The 20,946-nt window shown below is 43.2% G+C and overlaps 1 protein-coding gene across 4 annotated transcripts in view; it reads left to right on the top strand.

Annotated features, from left to right (window-relative positions):
• The window catches only part of MAPRE1 (microtubule associated protein RP/EB family member 1), a 30,492-nt gene that overhangs the window by 2,887 nt on the left and 6,659 nt on the right, over positions 1-20,946 (top strand). For 2 of the 4 annotated variants that reach the window (XM_082358920.1, XM_082358921.1), the window contains exons 2-5: positions 1,972-2,095; positions 13,334-13,479; positions 15,178-15,385; positions 19,052-19,173. In XM_082358920.1, the coding sequence (XP_082215046.1) occupies positions 1,975-2,095; positions 13,334-13,479; positions 15,178-15,385; positions 19,052-19,173 (597 nt within the window). In that variant the 5' untranslated portion in view covers positions 1,972-1,974. Of the gene's footprint in view, positions 1-1,971; positions 2,096-13,333; positions 13,480-15,159; positions 15,386-19,051; positions 19,174-20,946 lie in introns of all 4 variants that reach the window. The other 2 variants (XM_082358918.1, XM_082358919.1) reach the window with 1 other exon arrangement.

The raw sequence follows: 20,946 nt of genomic DNA, 5'->3' as shown, positions 1-20,946 counted from the left end.
AACAGGTAGCATTTACTGAGCCCGTCGTGTGCAAGGCAGTGTGCCAAGTGCTGTGGGGGATGGGGGAATGTGGGATGTGAGGGCACAGACCTGCCAAGTCATTTATCTCTCTAGACCGCAGTCACCTCTGTTCATAAAAAGGGGATTGGATGGGAGATCTTCATCTTCCGGCTCTCACATTCTGTAGCTGTGACTTGTGAGGTGTGCAGGAGACACGTGGGAAGTCTAGCTAGTCGCTAGGTGAAGGAATGAAGTGCCACAAGAGAGCATGGCGACCCATGGTGGTTCCAAATTTGCTCTAAGTTTTTTTCCTCCTGTTGGTCATATTGATGTCATATGAAACAAGGAAAATAACAAGTGTCAAGGTCATCGTGAAATTTAATATTTTATAGTCATGTGTCCTCATGGTAATTGCCCATGGATTTCATTTAGATCTGGATACACCTGCCCTTATCTCGTATTGCTTGAGTCTTCCCTTCCCACTGTCTGTTCTCCACCAGCTGTCAGGGTGATCTTTTTCTTTTTTTTTTTTTTTTTTTTTTTTTTTTTTTTTTTTTTTTAGCCACACTGTGCCACACGGCCTGCGGGATCTTAGTTCCCCGACCAGGGATCGAACCCGTGCCCCTGGCAGTGGAAGCATGGCATCGTAACCACTGGTCTGCCAGGGAAGTCCCAGGGTGATTTTTTCAAACTTAAACGAGAGTGTGATTCTACCCCACTTAAATCCCCACAATGGATTCCTTAACAGTTAAAGAATAAAATCTAAATTCCTCATCACGGCCTGCAGAGTCCTAACAGGATCTGGCTTCTTCACTTCTTTTCCCACTTCTGTTCCTGCTATCCCTTCTGCTCACTGGGCTGAAGGCACCCTTCTTCCACATCTCCGCGGGGTTGCCTCCTTCTGATTCTTAAGCTCAAACATCCACTCCGAGAGGCTTTCCCTGACCACATTCCCCTCCACCCTCATTGCGTAAATGGTCGCGTGAAATGACATTTGTTTGTGTATGTGGTCAGACTTGTACTAGAAAGTGAGCTTCCTATGGACAGGCAGCTTGTCTTTCCTGCATATCTGTTTCCCTGTCCCTAGAACAGTGCTTGGTAAACATTTTCAGTTAATGTGTTTCTCTGTGCTTGTTGTTTTGAATTGGAAAGCCTGGCAGAAAGGTGAGGGGCAGATTTTCTTGGGGAGGGGAAAGAATGTGGGACATGGGGCCGGGCAGACTTGGCTGCCAGTTCCTAGGGCTTCTGTGCTGCACCTTTTTCCTTATCTGTAAGATGAGGAGAATAAAGTGAGCCTTGCAGCAAGTTGTTGGGTTAAGTGACAAGTGTCTGCTAAGCTCCTGGTGCTTAGTAGGCCCTCAGATGCCCTGTCTTCAGGAGGCTCAGCAGAGAATTGGTACTAAGGTCTCTTCACTGTGAGGTCATTTGCCAACACCTTGTAATACTTAGGTTATTGAAAAGGTTATTTACTTTTTTGATTATAAAAGTGGACATAGTCTTTAAAGAAAATTTGGAAAACTTCATAGTGGAAACTATAAAGAGAAATTAATACAAAAGCCCACCATCTGAAGAAAACTGGTGTAAACATTTTGATAAGTTAGTGGATAAACTTGGATTGACGTTTTCTAAGCAGAGAACATTTTTGCTTGTGCATCAGCCTCCCTTCATAAAACACTTAATCATTCCTTTACTTAGTGTTTTTTGTAGCTTAAAATTTTATACCAATCACATTAAAATGGGGCTTGAATTTTAGGCTGGCTGATGTTGGGCCGTTCATTTCAGGTCGTGTTTATTCATGGAAATCCAGGCTCGTGGCTGGAATCCTAGTGTCTCTGGTTTGGCCTGTTGGTGAAGAAGGTGAGGCTTATAAATTGAGTGTCCCCACAGGTCTGCTCTGGTGACTCCAGGAAATGCTTGCTCCTTCTTGCTGCCCAATAACACGAGTCCTTCTCTTTTCCTCACATGCTATAGAAGATGGCAGTGAATGTGTACTCAACGTCGGTCACCAGTGATAACCTCAGTCGACATGACATGCTGGCCTGGATCAATGAGTCTCTGCAGTTGAATCTGACAAAGATTGAACAGTTGTGCTCAGGTAAGAGAAATCAGTCGGCCCCTTTTCCAGGAAAGCCTGCGGGTCCTTCAGGGATGCACAGGCCCGTATCTGATTGCAAAAGGTGCAGGTTCAGGTTCTGTGTTGGGGCTGCCCCGTTTCTTTCAGCTCTGCCCTGGTTCCACTTCTGAGAGGAACTGTGCTTAAAAAGAGTGTGCTTTGTTCTGACCTGTGTGTCCACCATCTCCCGCTGTAGAGGCTCCATTCTGAGGCCTGCAGCTTAGTCCCAGCTTCTCCATCTGCACTGTTGTGCATCCAAATTTGAAGTGACTTATTTAAGGACAATAATTGTAATTGTTCTAGTTCTATATTAGTTTATCAGTGGTGTTTCTTTTTTTTTTTTAAATTATTTATTTATTTTTGGTTGCATTGGGTCTTTGTTGCTGCGTGTGAGCTTTTCTCTAGTTGTGGCGAGTGGGGGCTACTCTTCGTTGCGGTGCACAGGCTTCTCATTGCAGTGGCTTCTCTTGTTGCAGAGCACGGGCTCTAGGCACGCAGGCTTCAGTAATTATGGCATGTGGGCTCAGTAGTTGTGGCTCACGGGCTCTAGAGCGCAGGCTCAGTAGTTGTGGTGCACGGGCTTAGTTGCTCCACCGCATGTGGGATCTTCCCGGACCAGGGTTCGAACCCATGTCCCCTGCATTGGCAGGCACGTTCTTAACCACTGTGCCACCAGGGAAGCCCTCAGTGGCGTTTCTTATTCCCAAGTAGCACAAGCCCAAACTCGGGCAAGTTTGCCATTTTAGCCACAACTTTATTGACCTACTGTTTACTAAGAATCCAGCAGAGAGGTAATGATTTAAAACAAGAACAAAAACATGTTCTGTTTCTGTCTATACTAATTGTATAACCTTTAGAAAACTAGAGAGAAGAAAATAAAAAATGCTGGTCGTTTCATTTAGAGAAAGCCACTGCTTGGGTGTTTTCTGTGCTCACATATATTTGTATATATTCCAGCTTTTTTTCACTTAACATTAAATTGTGGATATTCTCTGGTGTCTTCCACTGTCTTGGAAATAATTACGTTTAATGGCTGTATACTATTTCTTTCTGTAGATATGGTAGAGTTTAATATCTTCCCAATTTTTGGACATTTAGGTTATTTCCAACTTTTCTTTCTTTTTTCTTTTTATAATTCTCAGCTTTTTTTTTTAAATTTCTTTTTTTTTTAATATATATTTACTATTTAAAAAAATTATTTATTTGTTTATTTATTTATTTTTGGCTGTGTTGGGTCTTCATTTCTGTGCGAGGGCTTTCTCTAGTTGCGGCGAGCGGGGGCCACTCTTCATCGCGGTGCGCGGGTCTCTCACTGTCACGGCCTCTCTTGTTGCGGAGCACAGGCTCCAGGCACGCAGGCTCAGTAGTTGTGGCTCACGGCCCCAGTTGCTCCGCAGCATGTGGGATCTTCCCAGACCAGGGCTCGAACCTGTGTCCCCTGCGCTGGCAGGCAGATTTTCAACCACTGCTCCACCAGGGAAACCCTCTTTTTTTAAAAATAAATCTATTTACTTATTTTTGGCGGAGTTGGGTCTTAGTTGTGGCACGTGGGATTTTTTTTTGTTGTTATTAAGTTTTGTAACCTTTCAGATGATTGTAGAAATGTACAGGCATACCTCGTTTTTTTGTTGTTTTTGTTTTGGTTTTTTCTTAAATTTATTTACATTTATTTATTTATTTAGCTGCGTCGGGTCTTAGTTGCAGCACGTGGGCTCTTTGCGGCACACAGGCTTCTCTAGTTGCGGCGCGGGATCAGTAGTTGTGGCGTGTGGGCTTAGTTGCCCAGCAGCACGTGGGATCTTAGTTCCCCGACCAGGAATCGAACCCGTGTCCCCTGAATTGGAAGGTGGATTCTTTTTGTTTTTTTTTGGCTGCGTTGGGTCTTCATTGCTGCACGTGGGCTTTCACTAGTTGCATCGAGCCAGTGCTACTCTTTGTTGCCGTGCGTGGGCTTCTCATTGTGGCTTCTCTTGTTGTGGAGCACAGGCTCTAGGTGCGCGGGCTTCAGTAGTAGTGGCATGCAGTCTCAGTAGTGGCACACGGGCTTAGTTGCTCTGCGGCATGTGAGATCTTTCTGGACCAGGGGTCGAACCTGTGTCATTGGCAGGTAGATTCTTAACCACTACGCCACCAGAGAAGTCCCTGGAAGGCGGATTCTTAACCACTGGACCACCAGGGAAGTGCCCACGGATCTTTAGTTGTGGCATGTGAACTCTTAGTTGTGGCATGTGGGATTTCGTTCCCTGACCAGGGCTCGAACCTGGGCCCCCTGCATTGGGAGCACGGAGTCTTAGCCACTGGACCACCAGGGAAATCCCTCCCCTGTGAGATTTAATCTCAGTTTTATAGATAGTCAGACAGGCTCGATGTGAAGTTGTACACTGAGACAGAGTTGCCCAGGAGTCATGCTTATTAAACATCAGTTGCTTTGTTAGTCGTAGGCACTGGCTGTTAGTCTTAGATCCGTGCTGCTTTCCCCCTACTTTCTGTTAATTTCCTCAGTTTCACTGCCACATCCTCATTTGTTGGAGGCTTTTAAAGCACTTGTTTGCCTTGTGATTAATGGGGGGGGATGAGGTCATCTTAGTGTTCATTGGAGCCAGCTTTTTCACCAGCAGTTTCTCCCTAAAAATTACCTCTTTCTATTATAAATATACTCCAAGATGTATTTCACTTAGTTAATTCAAAAATGAGATCTCTTTTCACATGTAGATAAGTTGTATATGTGCTGATCTGGCTTCAGATTTGTCTCAGACAGGGAGCTGTCATGAGTAGTCAGGACTGGGCATGAAGAGACTTCAGTCTGCACTGAGCCATGTGACTTTGGACGAGCCCCATAACTTTTTAAAAAAAAATTATTTTATTCTTATTTATTTATTTTTATTTCTTGGCCGCTCCATGCAGCATGTGGGATCTTAGTTCCCCAACCAGGGATTGAACCCACACCCCCTGCATTGGAACCACGGAGTCTTAACCACTGGACCACCAGGGAAGTCCCGAGTCGCATAATGTTCTGGTTCCTCATCTATAAACTGGGGTAGTAGGATCTGGTTCACTTTTTGTGCTGTTGTGAGGCTTACCTGTAAAAATAGCTCTCAGATACTGATTCTGCACCAGACCCTTGAGGTGAACCTAGGTCTCTCAAGGGGCAGGACACATTCTCGTTTTACACAGGAGGAGACTGCACGGGGCACAGCTTAGACGTTATAGAGCCTGATTTTGAACCCAGGATCTTTCTGACCACACAGCCTGTACTCTTTTCTGCTGTATACATGCTCTGTCTTTTTAAAAGAAGCATTTGGAGGAGAGTTGAACAAATGTAAATTACATATTATCAATTATAGTGATATTGTCTCATTAAAAATCTGTGAAGAGTTTCAACTTTGCCTGCTGCCTGCCGTTTTTCGTATCCTAGATAAAGGGCTTTTCCCCAGTATAATGTGCAGAATACTTCTTTTTTTTTTTAATTAATTAATTTATTTTTGGCTGCGTTGGGTCTTCGTTGCTGCACGCAGTCTTTCTTGTTGCAGTGAGCGGGAGCTACTCTTCGTTGCGGTGAGTGGGCTTCTCATTGTGGTGGCTTCTCTTGTTGTGGAGCATGGGCTTTAGGCATGTGGGCTTCAGTAGTTGTGGCACGTGGGCTCAGTAGTTGTGGCTCATGGGCTCTAGAGCACAGGCTCAGTAGTTGTGGTGCACGGGCTTAGTTGCTCTGTGGCATGTGGGTTCTTCCCAGACCAGGGCTCGAACCCGTGTCTCCTGTGTTGGCAGGTGGATTCTTAATCACCAGGGAAGTCCCAGTGCAGAATACTTATGCACGTGATTTATAAACAAACTTCTGTTCACAGCTAGTTCACCTTTTGAGAGCCGTGTGGGACTTTTCTCAGAGTATGTAGAAGGTTGTGTTGTGTTTCACATTGGTCTTTAGGAAATAGGGTCTCAGCTTCAAGTATGAGACCAAACAGGATGAGCCGCAGACACCGTGTCCCCGAAAAAGGTCTGCTGCCTGGGGATTGGAGTCAGAGAGAAAGTGAGGCTCCTCAGATCCTTGTGTTTACTGAAGCCCGAGGAGAATCCGAGTGACGTTTAACACTGGAGCCTGGTCCCTCCTGGTCTGACCTCTGATGAGCAGGGGGTCATGCAGATCAGAATTCTCTACCAAGCCCAAGCTTTGAAAGGTAGGAATAGGTTTTTCCTTTGAGAGGACAAAGCTCTGAGGTCCTACACTACTCATGTGCTGGCTGCCTGTGAAATGGCTGAGTTTTATCAGCATTGTGGGCTTCCTGCCTCCAACAGTGAAGTGAGCCATTGCTTGGCTCTTGTAGTGAGATAAGGTGAGGATGACTTTCAGTGATAGAGCTGGCCTCTTGTTTCAAGATTCATTACATTCCATAGTCTCTCTGTTTTGGAGAGTTAGTCAAGTATTTTGAAAAGATAGTCATCAAGGAAAAAACCCTGATCACAGAGAAAGATTCTGATGGGATCGATTGTGTCAGAAGGGGGATGCTGAAAAAAAAAGGGAGTTCCCTGGTGGCCTAGTGGTTAGGATTCTAGGCTTTCACTGCCGTGGCCTGGGTTCAATCCCTGGTTGGGGAGCTGAGATCCTGCAAGCCAGGAGGTGTGGCCCAAAAGAAGGGGTGGGGGTGGGGGTGCCATTTGCTTTCCATTCCTCTCTTCCTTCGATTCCAGTCCACGATCAGACCCCTTTGCGCTTTTCCAAGGGCCCAGCATGGTGCTCTGAACATGTCAGGTGGCCCTCACTGAATGTTCTCGGATCCCCCTTCCTTGCCTTCTCCCCTCCATCCTGGCCTCCTTCACAGTTCTGTGCTGTACAGAGTAGGAGAGGTGTTCAGATGCTCCCAGGCAAAAGCTAGGTTTCCTTTTTTCTTAGCTCATTGTGCGGCCCTGCCAGCCCTCGAGTTGATATAAACTAGCTTGTCAGTCTTGCTCCCAGAGCTGCTCTGAGAGTGAGACCAGGAGCCTGACCAGGCCTTACCCACTTTGTTTTCTCCTCAAGTTGGCTCCCTTTTCCAGACACTCCATTTTGGGCCATAATTCCACCATTCTTCTAGTGTCGCAGGCCTGAGAATCATCTTTTTAGGCTAACTCACAAAGTTCTCTGTGTCTTCTGCAGGGTCTTTTGCTGTAACCCCTTCTCAGTTTGCAGGCTGCTGCCATAGTGGTCTCCTAACAGGGCCCTACGTTCCCTGCAGGCTCCCCTCCCCCACTCTTCTTTTATTGTATCAGATAGTCTGCAGCCTTCAAAGAGACCATTTTTTATTGTCACTTCTCTGCTCAAGGAAGTATCTCTTTAAATTTTTTTGCCTAATTCTTCAAGTACCTCTTGGTGTTAATTAAAGCAAGAGACAAGAAACTTATTTTCTTCTGATTATAAGTAATTAGGTCTTCTTCATAGAAACATTAAGAAGAAAACCATAATCTGCTGTATTGTCACAAGTGATAGTCATTGTTATCGTTTAGCTGTGTTTTTTCCCCCTAATTACGGTTTTATTTATTGAACTCTTACTATAGGCCAGGCACTTTCTAAAGTGCTTTACCTATATAACCTCGGCGTGGGGGGGTGGGGGGGAGGTAAGGACTGTCATCCCCATTTTATAGATAGAGAAACTGAGACAGAGAAGTTAAACAGCTTGCCCAAGGTTACTCATTTTAGCTGTACATTCAGTATTTTCTATAATTTAAAAACATAATTGACATACTTTTTGAATAACTGAAAGTCTCAAATGGTTTGAAATTCAAAAGGAACAAAAAAACAGTGAAAAGTCTCCCTGTGAAAAGTAAGCCCATCTACTAGCCACCCAGTTCCCCAACCCAGAAGTAACCAGTGTTATCAGCTGGGTGGCCTCCAGAGAGAGTGTATACAAGCAGAAACATCCATCTGTCTGTATTTTGTGTGTGTGTTCTCTTTCCCCCCTTTTACACAAGTGGTAGTGTTTAATTGCACTGGACACTCTGGAGAGTGTTCCATGTCCATGTAGCAGGTGCCACTTTCTTTTCTTTTATGGCTGTGTAGTACCATAATTTCCTTGGATCAGTCCCCTATTAATGGACATTTAGTTTGTTTCCAGTCTATTGCTATTACAGACTGTTGCAGTAAGTAACAAATACAAGCACACAATGTTGTACAGTTTTCTTTCTTGCTTTTAAAATTAAAATAGGATTATGTTTCAGTTGTTAAAATGTCTCAAGGCCGACTTTTAATGTCTGCATTAATGACTCCTCACAGCCTTCTATTTCCAAATTTTATTCATCCTTTAAGATGACTTAAGCCTCATCTACTTCCAAAAGTCTGAACACTTTTACATTTAATAGAGTGTTTCCTATGTGTAAAACTTTGAGGACTCTTAATCTAGAGTTTTCTGATAGGAAGGCATCTATCCTTTTTTTTTTTTTGGCCGTGACAGAGCATGTGGGATCTTAATTCCCTGACCAGGGATCGAACCCATGCCCCCTGCATTGGAAGTGCAGAGTCCTAACCTCTGGACCGCCAGGGAAGTCCTGAAAGGCATCTATCCTGTGTAGAATATTGACTTCAGCTTTCATCTAATTCTCCAAGGGACCCTTGACCCAAAAGGGTTGAGAGCCAGTGCACTTGAGATATTGCAGGCTTTTGGAGAAGGGGCTGCATTGTGCCCTTGTGTGTTCTTTGCTAGTAGCACAGATCCTGGTAGAATGGGGCTGTGGCAGTCAGCAGAGACTTGGTGGTTGGTGCCATGACACAGTTGGTCCAACCCTAAGTCTGTCTGCATTTTCCAGCCACAGATTTTACATGGACCTGTTCTCCTGCCCCAGATCATTGGGACAGCAGCCATGTAAGAGGGGTCCTCTTCTTCTTCTTTTTTTTTTTAAATTTATTTATTTTTGGCTGCATTGGGTTGTCGTTGCTGCACGTGGGCTTTCTCTAGTTGTGGCGAGTGGGGGGGCTACTTTTCGTTGAGGTGGGTGAGCTTCTCATTGCGGTGGCTTCTTTTGTTGCGGAGCATGGGCTCTAGGCGTGCAGGCTTCAGTAGTTGTGGCTCGCGGGCTCAGTAGTTGTGGCTTGCAGGCTCGAGAGCATAGGCTCAGTAGTTGTGGTGCACGGGCTTAATTGCTCTGAGGCATGTGGGATCTTCCCGGACCAGGGATTGAACACACATCCCCTGCATTGGCAGGTGGATTCCCAACCACTGCACCACCAAGGAAGACCTGAGGGGTCCTCTTCTTACCCTGCTTATGTTGCCAGCCTTTGTTATTAAGGCAGAGACTGGAAGGAAAGCCCCTTTTAACCTCTTCTGAAACAAGCTGAGACAGCTACAGGCCAGGAGTTTTGAGCCCTTTTGTAAAAAAGCAGCTGACAGACTTCTTTGTAAAAAACATTTACCTTCTTTTTTTGTGTTCTGATTATAAAAGTAATATTCATTGTAGTACGTAATTAATATTTTAAAAATAGAATGTATTCAGTACCAGTCCCCAGATATGGCCACTGTTCAATCATTTTTGATCTATAAAACAATAACTTTGTATGGTTTAATCTAATACATTGTGTTTTCTTTCTATTTTTTAATATTATTTATTTATTTAAGTTATTTATTTTTGGCTGTGTCAGGTCTTAGTTGTGGCACGCGGGATCTTCGTTGAGACACGCGGCATCTTTCCTTGCATTGTGCGGGCGTCTCTCTAGTTGTGGCATGCGGGCTCTCTCGTTGAGGCACACAAGCTTAGTAGTTGCGGCTAATGGGCTTAGTTGCCCCATGGCATGTGGGATCTTAGTTGCCTGAGCAGGGATTGAACCCACATCCACTGCATTGGAAGGTGGATTCTTTACCACTGGACCACCAGGGAAGTCTCCACATTGTGTTTTCTTCTAGTCTTTTTTTTTTTCTATGCATATATATTAAGATGGATATTTTTACATATATGAAGACATTTTATAGATATGTTTTTGTATCTTGCTTTTTCTTGTAATATTAAATCTTGAGCTTTTCCCCCCACAATTTAAAAAAAATGTGCTTTGGGGCTTCCCTGGTGGCGCAGTGGTTGAGAATCTGCCTGCCAATGCAGGGGACACGGGTTCAAGCCCTGGTCTGGGAAGATCCCACATGCCGCGGGGCAACTGGGTCCGTGAGCCACAACTACTGAGCCTGCGCGTCTGGAGCCTGTGCTCCGCAACAAGAGAGGCCGCGATAGTGAGAGGCCCGCGCACCGCGATGAAGAGTGGCCCCCGCTCGCCGCCACTAGAGAAACGAAGACCCAACACAGCCAAAATAATAAATAAATAAATTAATTAATTAAAAAAAAGAGTTCTATAAAAAAAAAATGTGCTTTGAATGCTTGCATAATATTCTCTTAGGTGATGGTGTGCAGATTATGTAATTGATTGCTCCTACTTTGGGACATATAGGTTGCTTCCACTTTTTACTCTTGTAAATAAAGTTACACAAGTTTCATGTGTAAATCTTTGCTGTATTTTTTTAAAATTGGTATTACTTTATTAAATTCACTTTTTTTTTTTTTTTTGCTGCACTGGTAGCTTGTGGGATCTTAGTTCCCTGACCAGGGATTGAACCCAGGCCCTCGGCAGTGAAAGTGCAGAGTCCTAACCACTGGACTGCCAGGCTATATTTTTTAAAAAAATCATTTCCTTAGGTTGGCTCCCCATGTGTTTATCAGCTGCTTACATTTTTTTGTGTGAATTGTCCAGTTAATTTGTCTATTTTTAGTGGGGTCTCAGTGTTTTTCTTTGTTAACTCTGTTTCAGTCAGAGTGTAGCAGCATGGTATACCTGTTTCTTCCCTGATTCAGGAAATGCTTCTTTATTCCAGGGTAGGGTGTTCTAATATGGTGTATAATGACATGGAAAAGAGCAAGGGACAGGGAGTCAGGATACCTGGGGTCTGGTTCTAAGCTTGGTCTCTTGCCTCTGTAGTCTTTGGCTACAGTTTTTGGTCCTCAGTTTTTACATTTATAATGGCTATAAGGATTCTTCTATCTCTAAAATAAAAGCAACATTCTTCAAGCAGGTTTTTTCTGAGAAGTAGATGACTGCCGTTTTGAATGGAAAGTCCCACAAATGGCCTGAGAATTTAGTAAATGCACATTATTTTGCTGGTTCAGAAAGCATATCTTTCATGTGTAAAGCAGTGCTGTGGGTATAGATGCTTAATAGATTATCTTCTGTGTGTGTGTGTGTTTTAAGTTGATTTGTATGCATCAGGATCCAAACCAGATCTGTACACTGCAATTGGTAAATTATGACTTTTAAATTTCCTTTATTTTACTTATTTATTTTTGGCTGCGTAGTCTTCGCTGCTCCAAGCAGGCTTTCGCTAGTTGCGGCGAGTGGGGGCTACTCTTCGTTGCGGTGCACAGGCTTCTCACTGCGGTGAGAAGCTACTTTTCCTTGAGGTGGGTGAGCTTCTCATTGCGGTGGCTTCTCTTGTTGCGGAGCACACAGGCTCTAGGTGCGCAGGCTTCAGTAGTTGTGGCGCCTGGGCTTCAGTAATTGTGGCTCGTGGGCTCTAGAGTGCAGGCTCAGTAGTTGTGGTGCATGGGCTTAGTTTCTTTTGCGGCATGTGGGATCTTTCCGGACCAGGGATCGAACCCGTGTCCCCTGCATTGGCAGGCGGACTCCCAACCACTGCGCCACCAGGGAAGCCCAGTGCCTCCATTTTAAAAAGCATAAATATTGCTAATTCATTGCCTGGTACATAATTCCCACAGTATATTTCTGTTGGATGAGTAAATAAATCAGCCACCTCAAGAATCAGGCTTTTGGGCTTCCCTGGAGCAACTAAGCCCGCTTGCCACAACTGCTGAAGCCCATGCTCCTCAATAAGAGAAGCCACCACAATGGGGAGCCCGCACATAGCAACGAAGACCCAATGCAGCCAAAAATAAATAAATGAATTTATTAAAAAAAAAAAAATCAGGCTTTCACTTTCTGGTGCTCCTTTCTACTAAGCATGTCACTCAGGTCATTGAAGTGCTTCTGCTTTCTTTGTATCTTTCCAAAAATAATGATAATGGCACTGTTTTTGCCAGATCTGGGAGGGAGCCAATTTGGCCTGATGTAAAATAAGTTGAATATGCGTATTAAGGCGGCCTCGTTCTGCACAACACCTATTGCTTAGTCGCTGGATTTCTTGCCTCCTTTCCTGAAAGGGCAGTAAGTGCACATGAAGCCTGCCCTGTATTAGGAGAGTGTATTTTGGTAGGCATTAGAGAAGTAACATTCCTGGAAATATTAAGTGCCAAGAAAACACTTTTTGGGGGTGGTGATGGATAAAAATGGGCAAATGGAGGAAGGAGTGAAATTGGGGAGCAAATGGGATGAAATATATGCAATAATTTCTTATAGTGGCCTTTAAAATTGAAAAAATTTAAATGGAGGAACACAAAAATGTCTTCTGTTCAACTTTGTTTATAAAATGATAGGTAAGTTTATTTAGAGATGTAAAAAGCTCAGGGAGGCAAACATCTTAGAAAAAACTTTTTTTTTAAACCTGTGTCAGAGGATGGATCTTTGAAATACTGGGGAAATCCCTCCTCCCGCTGACATTCATTTTTCTTTGTAGTTGTCATTTTTTTTTTTTTTTTAAAGAATCACTTTACTTTTTTTTAAAAAATTATTTATTTATTTATTTATTTATTTATGGCTGTGTTGGGTCTTCGTTTCTGTGCGAGGGCTTTCTCCAGTTGCGTAAAGTGGGGGCCACTCTTCATCACGGTGCGCGGGCCTCTCATTCACGCGGCCTCTCTTGTTGCGGAGCACAGGCTCCAGACGCGCAGGCTCAGTAGTTGTGGCTCACGGGCCTAGTTGCTCCGCGGCATGTGGGATCTTCCCAGACTAGGGCTTGAACCGGTGTCCCCTGCACTGGCAGGCAGACTCCCAACCACTGCGCCACCAGGGAAGCCCCTGTAGTTGTCATTTTATTGTCATGCTGGTTTTCTTATAAAGAATAGTTTTAAAATTTCATGGGAACATTCCTCTTCTCGTCATGGGGTTCCAGGTTGCAAGCGTGTTGTAGAACTTACCAGGTAAAACCACAGTCCTATTATCAATTTCGAAGTCGAGTGGTAATGAAGCTTTGGGGTTTTGTAGGTCCACTTCACAACTTTTAAAATTTAGTGGGTTAAGCAGGTTTGGGTAAATTTTCACCCTGCTGCTTTAATAGCTACTGCATTTAATGACCTAGTGTGTATTTTCTTCTGTTACTCATTCAGGGGCTGCCTATTGTCAGTTTATGGACATGCTGTTCCCTGGCTCCATTGCCTTGAAGAAAGTGAAATTCCAAGCTAAGCTAGAACACGAATACATCCAGAACTTCAAAATACTACAAGCAGGTTTTAAGAGGATGGGTGTTGACAAAGTAAGTAAACTTTATTCTTTCATTTAGGGTGTTTCTTAACTAGTGGTAATTACTAAGGATACAGATTCTGGGCCATGACTTTGGACATTTTTTTCTTTTCCCAATTTATATGGTTATCTTTTCTCCAGTTAACAATTTACTGGGAGCAAAGTTTCCCTCTGCTTTCCTACCCCCGGTTCTCTTACTGTCTTCTTTCTTCATCATGAAGTTGGTAACTGTCTGAAAGATCAATCTGTAAATCTGTACCCATGATTTTTTTTTTTAATTTTATTACTGTTTAATTTCTATTAGTCTGAGGTCTAACTCGTTTAATCTCTGAATTTACTTCTGTAAAGCATACCATATGGTAGAATAAGTAGCTCTAATAGAGAAGATTCTAGAACTTGATTTTTATAGCAAAGTACAAAGAAGATGGCTGGCAGGTGCTGGAATGTTCCCTTTTGCCCCCAAGGTTATTTGAAGCTACCAGAAACACAGACCACCAGGCTTCATTAGAGTAAATAGCTTTGTTTTAGTAGATAACAGATTATTGCAAAATTAAGTAGTTTCCCCCCATTAGAAGGGGCTTATCCTTTAAGCCATTTTGGGGGGGGGGACATTCTTTTTAGTAAAGCTTGTAATCGTCCCCTGATTATCTTGCTGCTGTATCTGGTTTTTATTTACTTGGAAATCAGTCTTACTTTTATTTTAGTTTTGTCTCTGTACAATATATAAAATACACATTTGTGTTGGAAGAATATCATTTAGTTATCAGGCATAGTTTAAACTAGGTGTAGCTTATTATACGCAGTAATTTTTCTTTTTCTTTTTCTTTTTATGGAATTTATTTTTTTGAATAAGGAAAATTTCTGAAGTATATAAGTTAGAATAATGCAGTGATCTCCCATGTACCTCAGTGATTATCAACTCATGGCCAATTTTGTTTCATGTATACCTCTACCCCACCCCCTGTACTCGTGGATTATTTTGAAGTGAGTTACATAACATTTTATTTGTAAATGTTTCAGTATCACACAGAGAAATTTTTAAAAATTTATTTGCTCAGATGGGTGGATATAGTTCAGATTGTAACTGGAATCCTTGAAGAGTTAAAAGATAGTTAAGCTCTGGCCAGCAGTCCCACCATTTGAAGTAATACCTGGTAACACAGTATTCTGGTACAATAAAAAACTTACAGGTCCTTTAAAGTATGTTTTAATAGGACTGGAATTACTTGAAAAACATATCATTTTGTAGAAGTCTATCCCAGGACTGATTCCATACCTTGACCTATTTTTAAGACAATTTTTTTTAGCACAGTTCGTCGTGGATGCCTGTGGTTAGTTTGTGCTCTGGATTTCATACCTTGTGACAGGCACCATGGCCGTGCAAGTTCCATGGGAGCTTTACTCTTTACAGTGGAATGACATATCTTAGGATGTGTATATGTGACTTATGTATGATACTTGTTTCTTTTGCATTTCTGATTTCTTTTGATGGACTTAGAGGGGGACTGGCTGTTGTTAAGTTCTCTGTGGAAGGCAAATTGAATGAAACTTGCTCTACAAACTTCCAGGGGCTTACTTAGCACTTAGTTCTTGCCTCTAAAATATTTTTTTCTCCTTTGGCAGAGCCTTATACTGATTTGATGGACATGTTTGATGCTTGCCAGAAGCTTCTTCTAGCTTTTGGGCTAAATAGTCTTGTGTTTCTCTACAGATAATTCCTGTGGACAAATTAGTAAAAGGAAAGTTTCAGGACAATTTTGAATTTGTTCAGTGGTTCAAGAAGTTTTTTGATGCAAACTATGATGGGAAAGACTATGACCCTGTAGCTGCCAGACAAGGTCAAGAAACTGCGGTGGCCCCCTCCCTTGTTGCTCCAGCTCTGAACAAACCGAAGAAACCTCTCAGCTCTAGCAGTGCAGGTAAAACAAACGAACAAACAAACCAAAAAAAACCCCAAAAACCCACACACAAAAAATACCATTTCCAAATACATTCATTCTTATAGTATTCAGTCAGAAGGGTTTGGGTAGCCGTAGGCTTAGGGAGCTTAAAGAGCGTAAGCCCAGCCATATGGCAGAGGCATGGATTGTGGCATCAGGGTCCTGTGTTTGTTCTTAGATCTCTGGAGCCCTGTGTAATCACTTCACCTCTACCCTGCTGTTTCCTCCTTTGTAAAAGGGGAATTTCAGTACTTGTCCCTAGAGGGCTGTTCTTGAGGCCTGAATGAGTTACTGTATCGATTTTGCCAACACACTTTAGTTGTATGGAATAGAAGTCCCTCAGGTTAGCTCACATAAAAGAGAGTTAGTTTGAACACAAGGGCATTTCATCTTAGAGCCCTCGGATGGGAAGTTGCAACCATACCTGAACTCCCAGGCACTGAAGGAGCTTTCTAGGTCTCTTGGGGACTGCTCTTGGCTCTGCGTCATTGTTCTGTCTGCAGACCAGCTTCCTGTGCTTACTCACGGCTTCCCTGCCCTCCCTAGAGTGCTAAGTTCTGTGATGCCAGCAGAATCTAGGAGTCAGGGGGAGGCTGTTTTTAGAGACTTTCTTTAAAAGTCTTGTCCTGGTGGGTTTCCCCAAATTGTTTGCAGTAGTACACTCACAGAACATATACTTTGGGGCAGGGTGGATGTTCTGCAGGTGCTAACTCCTTCTCAGAAGGTGGCAAGAACGTCAGTTAAAGTCGTGTAGTACCTTGAGAGAGAGGCTGATCCTTCTGGTAGGCAGAGAGGGACATTAAGTACTTTGTAATTTTGATAGCTTTATTGCGCTCTGATTCACTCACCATACAATTCACCCATTTAAAGTATACAATTGAATCGTTTTTAGTACATTCATAGATGTGTTCTACTATTGCCATGATCAGTTTTAGAACATTTTCATTACCCCCCAGAAGAAACCTCATGTGTGCTTAATAGCAGTCACTTCCCATTTTCCCCCCAACTCTCCTCCCTCCCTGCCAATCCTAGGCAACTACTAATCCACTCTCTATGGATTTACTTATTCTGAACATTTCTGAATGGGATTATAGAATACATAGTCTTTTGTGTCTAGCTTCTTTCATTTAGCATGTTTTCAAGGTTCATTCATATTGTATCATATATCAGTACTCCATTCCTTTTTATGGCTAAATAACATTCTATTGTATGGTTGTAGCATATTTTATTTATTCATCAGTTGATGGTGATTTGAGTTCTTTTCATTTTTTAGCTTTTACAAACAATGCTGCTATGACCATTCATATACAAGTTTCTGTGTGGGCGTATGTTTTCTCTTGGGGTATATATCCAAGAGTATATACCCTTTTTTTAAAAATAATTTTTTTTTAACATCTTTATTGGAGTATAATTGCTTTACAATGGTGTGTTTCTGCTTTATAACAAAGTGAATCAGCTATAAATATAGATATATCCCCATATCTCCTCCCTCTTGTGTCTCCCTCCCACCCTTCCTATCCCACCCCTCTAGGTGGTCACAAAGCACTAAGCTGATCTCCCTGTGCTATGCGGCTGCTTCCCACTAGCTATCTATTTTACATTTGGTCGTGTATATACGTCCATGCCACTCTCTCACTTCGTCCCAGCTTCCCCTTCCCCTTCCCCTTCCCTGTGTCCTCAAGTCCATTCTCTACATCTGTGTGTTTTTTCCTGTCCTGCCCCTAGGTTCTTCAGAACCATTTTTTTTTCTTTAGATTCCATATATATGTGTTAACATACAGTATTTGTTTTTCTCTTTCTGACTTACTTCGCTCTGTAGGACAGACTCTAGGTCCATCCACCTCACTACAAATAACTCAATATCGTTTCTTTTTATGGCTGAGTAATATTCCATTGTATATATGTGCTACATCTTCTGTATCCATTCATCTGTCAATGGACACTTAGGTTGCTTCCATGTCCTGGCTATTGTAAATAGAGCTGCAGTGAACATTGTGCTACATGACTCTTTAAATTATGGTTTTCTCAGCATATATGCCCAGTAGTGGGATTGCTGGGTCATATGGTAGTTCTGTTTTTAGTTTTTTAAGGAACCTCCATACTGTTCTCCGTAGTGGCTGTATCAATTTACATTCCCAGCAACAGTGCAAGATTCCCTTCTCTCCACACCCTCTCCAGCATTTATTGTTTGTAGATATTCTGATGATGGCCATTCTGACTGGTGTGAGGTGATAACCTCATTGTAGTTTTGATTTGCATTTCTCTAATGATTAATGATGTTGAGCATTCTTTCATGTGTTTGTTGACAATCTGTATATCTTCTTTGGAGAAATGCCTATTTAGGTCTTCTGCCCATTTTTGGATTGGGTTGTTTGTTTTTTTGATATTGAGCTGCATGAGTTGCTTGTATGTTTTGGAGATTAATCCTTTGTCAGTTGCTTCATTTGCAAATATTTTCTCCCATTCTGAGGGTTGTCTCCAAGAGTATATACTCTTGGAGCAGAAGTCTTGGGTTGTATGGTAACTCTGTGTTTAACCTTTGGCAGAACTACCTGATGGTTTTCCAAAGTGACTGAATCATTTTATTTTCCCATCAGCAGAGTATATGAGGGTTCAGATTTCTCCAAATATTGAGTACTTTTATTCTTTAGCTTCTTAGAATGGGGAACTGCATAGATAACCCTGTGCATTTCATATTTCAGATGCTGCTAACAGGCATGTGGAGACTTGCATTAAGTATTTAGTCTTCAGGTTGAACATATGCTAGAGATCCTCCAGCGGAAATGCCTGTTACTGTGGGTGAAAGGCCTGATAGTTATTGAACAGTTTGGGATGTCAGGAAAATGAGATATTTCTAAGCCTGGCATAATGTACAAGCTTTACAAAATACTTGCTGAATGAATAAAATAATGAATGATAAATTTACCTTGAGGTAGCCCATTCTTGATTATTCTTAATTATTTTAACTTGTAGATAGATTGGCCCCTTGTAGCTTTTTCCTCGTCTTTGTCTGCTTTGGCCGTTCATACTGAGAGAAGTCTTTAAGTCCTGGTCAGTGTGCTGCTTTTCTCTCCTAACCCTTCTAAACACCTTTTAAAAGGGAAGCAGGATGGGGTTTTGAAGTCATTAGTGGTCAAAGCAGGCTCTACCCCCTCATCTTCCCAATCCAAGGAGCCTGAGGTTCTGAGTTAGGAGGCACCTTACTTTCCAGATGGGGAATTGTGGGCACCCCACAACAGCTGGGACTGTGAGCTCCTGGCCTGAAGTTTTCCTTTGCTCCATAAAGCTGCCCTGTCTGTGGATGTGGTTGGAGCTGGGTTAAGGTAGATCATCTGTATGTACCAGGATGACTTTGCCTCTTTCAGATGATAGTCCTGTCCACCCCAGCGGAAAAAAGGCCACGCCAAAGGACTTATTCCCAGCACGAAAGATCGTGGCTAAAATTGGTACTTGAGTGTGCTGCCAGGATGAAAAACCACTTTGGGCAAACATGGGGTGCAGTCTTGCATGCTGGGCTCTCTCTGGTGGGTCTCCTCACTGCATAACTGTGGAGGGCAGTTGGTCACAGCCTCCTCTTGTTGTCTGGTGGGTTCTTTTTTGTCTTGAAATTTCTCCTCTTAAAAAAAACAACTCTGCTCCTCTCAGCTCCACAGAGGCCCATTGCAACACACAGAACTACTGCAACCCCTAAGGCTGGCCCGGGCGTGGTGCGGAAGAATCCTGGTGTGGGGAACGGGGATGACGAAGCAGCCGAATTGATGCAGCAGGTAGGCACCTCATGTGTCCAAGACAGGAGCTGCCTTGGGGGAAAGGGTGCTTGCTGCCCTGACCAGGGAGGCTTGTCCGTGTTCTTGTGGGAAGACATGCCTTGTCTGCGTACCAAAGCAGTCCTCGTGACACGTGTGAGCGCTTTGGAGCTGGTGGGGACTGCGAGCCTGGAGGTGACGATGGAAGAGAGGGGTGCCAGGCTTTTCTGAGCGCTGTTAGATCTATTTCTATTAGTAACCGATGTCTGTTTGGAAACCTGCCCATACGATGGAACCCTGTTGAAAGTGTTTGGAACGCTGTCAGGGTTCTGTGGGATTTGGAGAATGTCTCCTGAATTTTGGCTCTGACAAAAGATAGAGTTCCTTTCTAAATGGTAATTTAAAAAAAGATTCCGCAGTCTCTCTGCTGAAATCTTGGGCCACTAGAGTATCAAGTTGAGAGTGGAACTGGTATGCAAAGCCTATTGCTTTTCTGTTCTTAATAGGCCGATGATTTGAAACATCTTCAGGATTAAATATCCTGAAGGTACTTGGGAGAGGTCTCTGTAGATCAGAACAAATTTTAGACTTTCAGAGATTTTCTCACTAATTCTTATAGTTGTTTTATTTGTTTGTTTGCTTTTGGATGATTCTCTTGATTCATTCCAGATTTAAAATCAAGGATGCTCTGTGATTCCTGTGACTTTGGGATTGAACCCTGTTACTTTCCTTTTAAAAGCCAAGTCCTAAAGCCTGGAGGAAATGGCCTCACTTTAATCCAGAACCTCTTGTGACCCAGATCATACTTCTAGGAAATCAGAACACAAAAGCCTGCTCAAAGATCACATTTGGTTTTTTTCATTCTTTGATTTGTGTGTACCCCATGGTCATAGGTGCCTTGGGAGTGTGGAAGTGACTGGGTCACCATCCCCATTGTTGTGGCAGCTTCAAGCACCCTGTGGGCACTGTCACTGTGAGTGCATAAGTCCTGGAGAATAAGGAGCCTTCCCTGTAACTGTTGGTGTCCAGGCACAGGTGTACACAGGAAGCAGTCTCAGTGAGAAATAGGGTAAAGAGGTGTCAGTGCCGAGGCCCGGCAGCCAGCACTGGGTTGGCCTTGTGCTCTCCAGGAGAAGATGCAGTGGGTTCCATGGGACTGCTGTTCAGCTGTGTCCGGTGTGAGGGAGCTCTGGCTTTGGGTTGTGTAGATTTGGGGTGCATCCTGGCTCTGCCACTTACCTTCTACTTGGGGCAAGTCAGTTAACCTCTCCAGATTCACTGCCTCGTATGCAGTGGGGCTAATACTTTGGTCACGGTAGTTGAGCGGATTTCGTGAGCTGATGTTTTGCCAAGTACCTGGAAGGGTGTTTGGGATAAATGGGGTAAATGGCAGTGGATGAAAGACAGTTGTGATTGTTATGGTTCTTGTCTGTGGGCTTGATAGAGTGAAATAGGTTCTGAAGTATGTTTTAAAAGTTCACAGGAGTTAGATTTTTTTTGGTGAAATACACAACTGTTAACAGCAAAAACAAAACTACCATTTTTAGAGTGTGAGCGCCAGTGCTCTACTAAACATTTTCTTTCATTTTTGCAGCAGCCGTGTGAGGTGTTACAGAGGACAGTGCGGCTCGGAGAGGTTAAATAGCCTGAGTTGGGGTTTGGACCCAGCTCACAGCCAGCTGGTCCAGCCCTGCCTCAGAACTGATTTGTTTGGCCTGAACAGGGTTTTGATTTTTATTATTATTTTTTTTAATATGAAGGATTTTAGGTTCTTTCCAGGTTGCCAAAGTCCTG

This window comes from Balaenoptera borealis (genome assembly GCF_965194805.1).
Source record: "Balaenoptera borealis genome assembly, chromosome: 16".
Classification (NCBI taxonomy): domain Eukaryota; kingdom Metazoa; phylum Chordata; class Mammalia; order Artiodactyla; family Balaenopteridae; genus Balaenoptera; species Balaenoptera borealis.
This window is presented reverse-complemented; position numbering and strand designations above follow the sequence as displayed.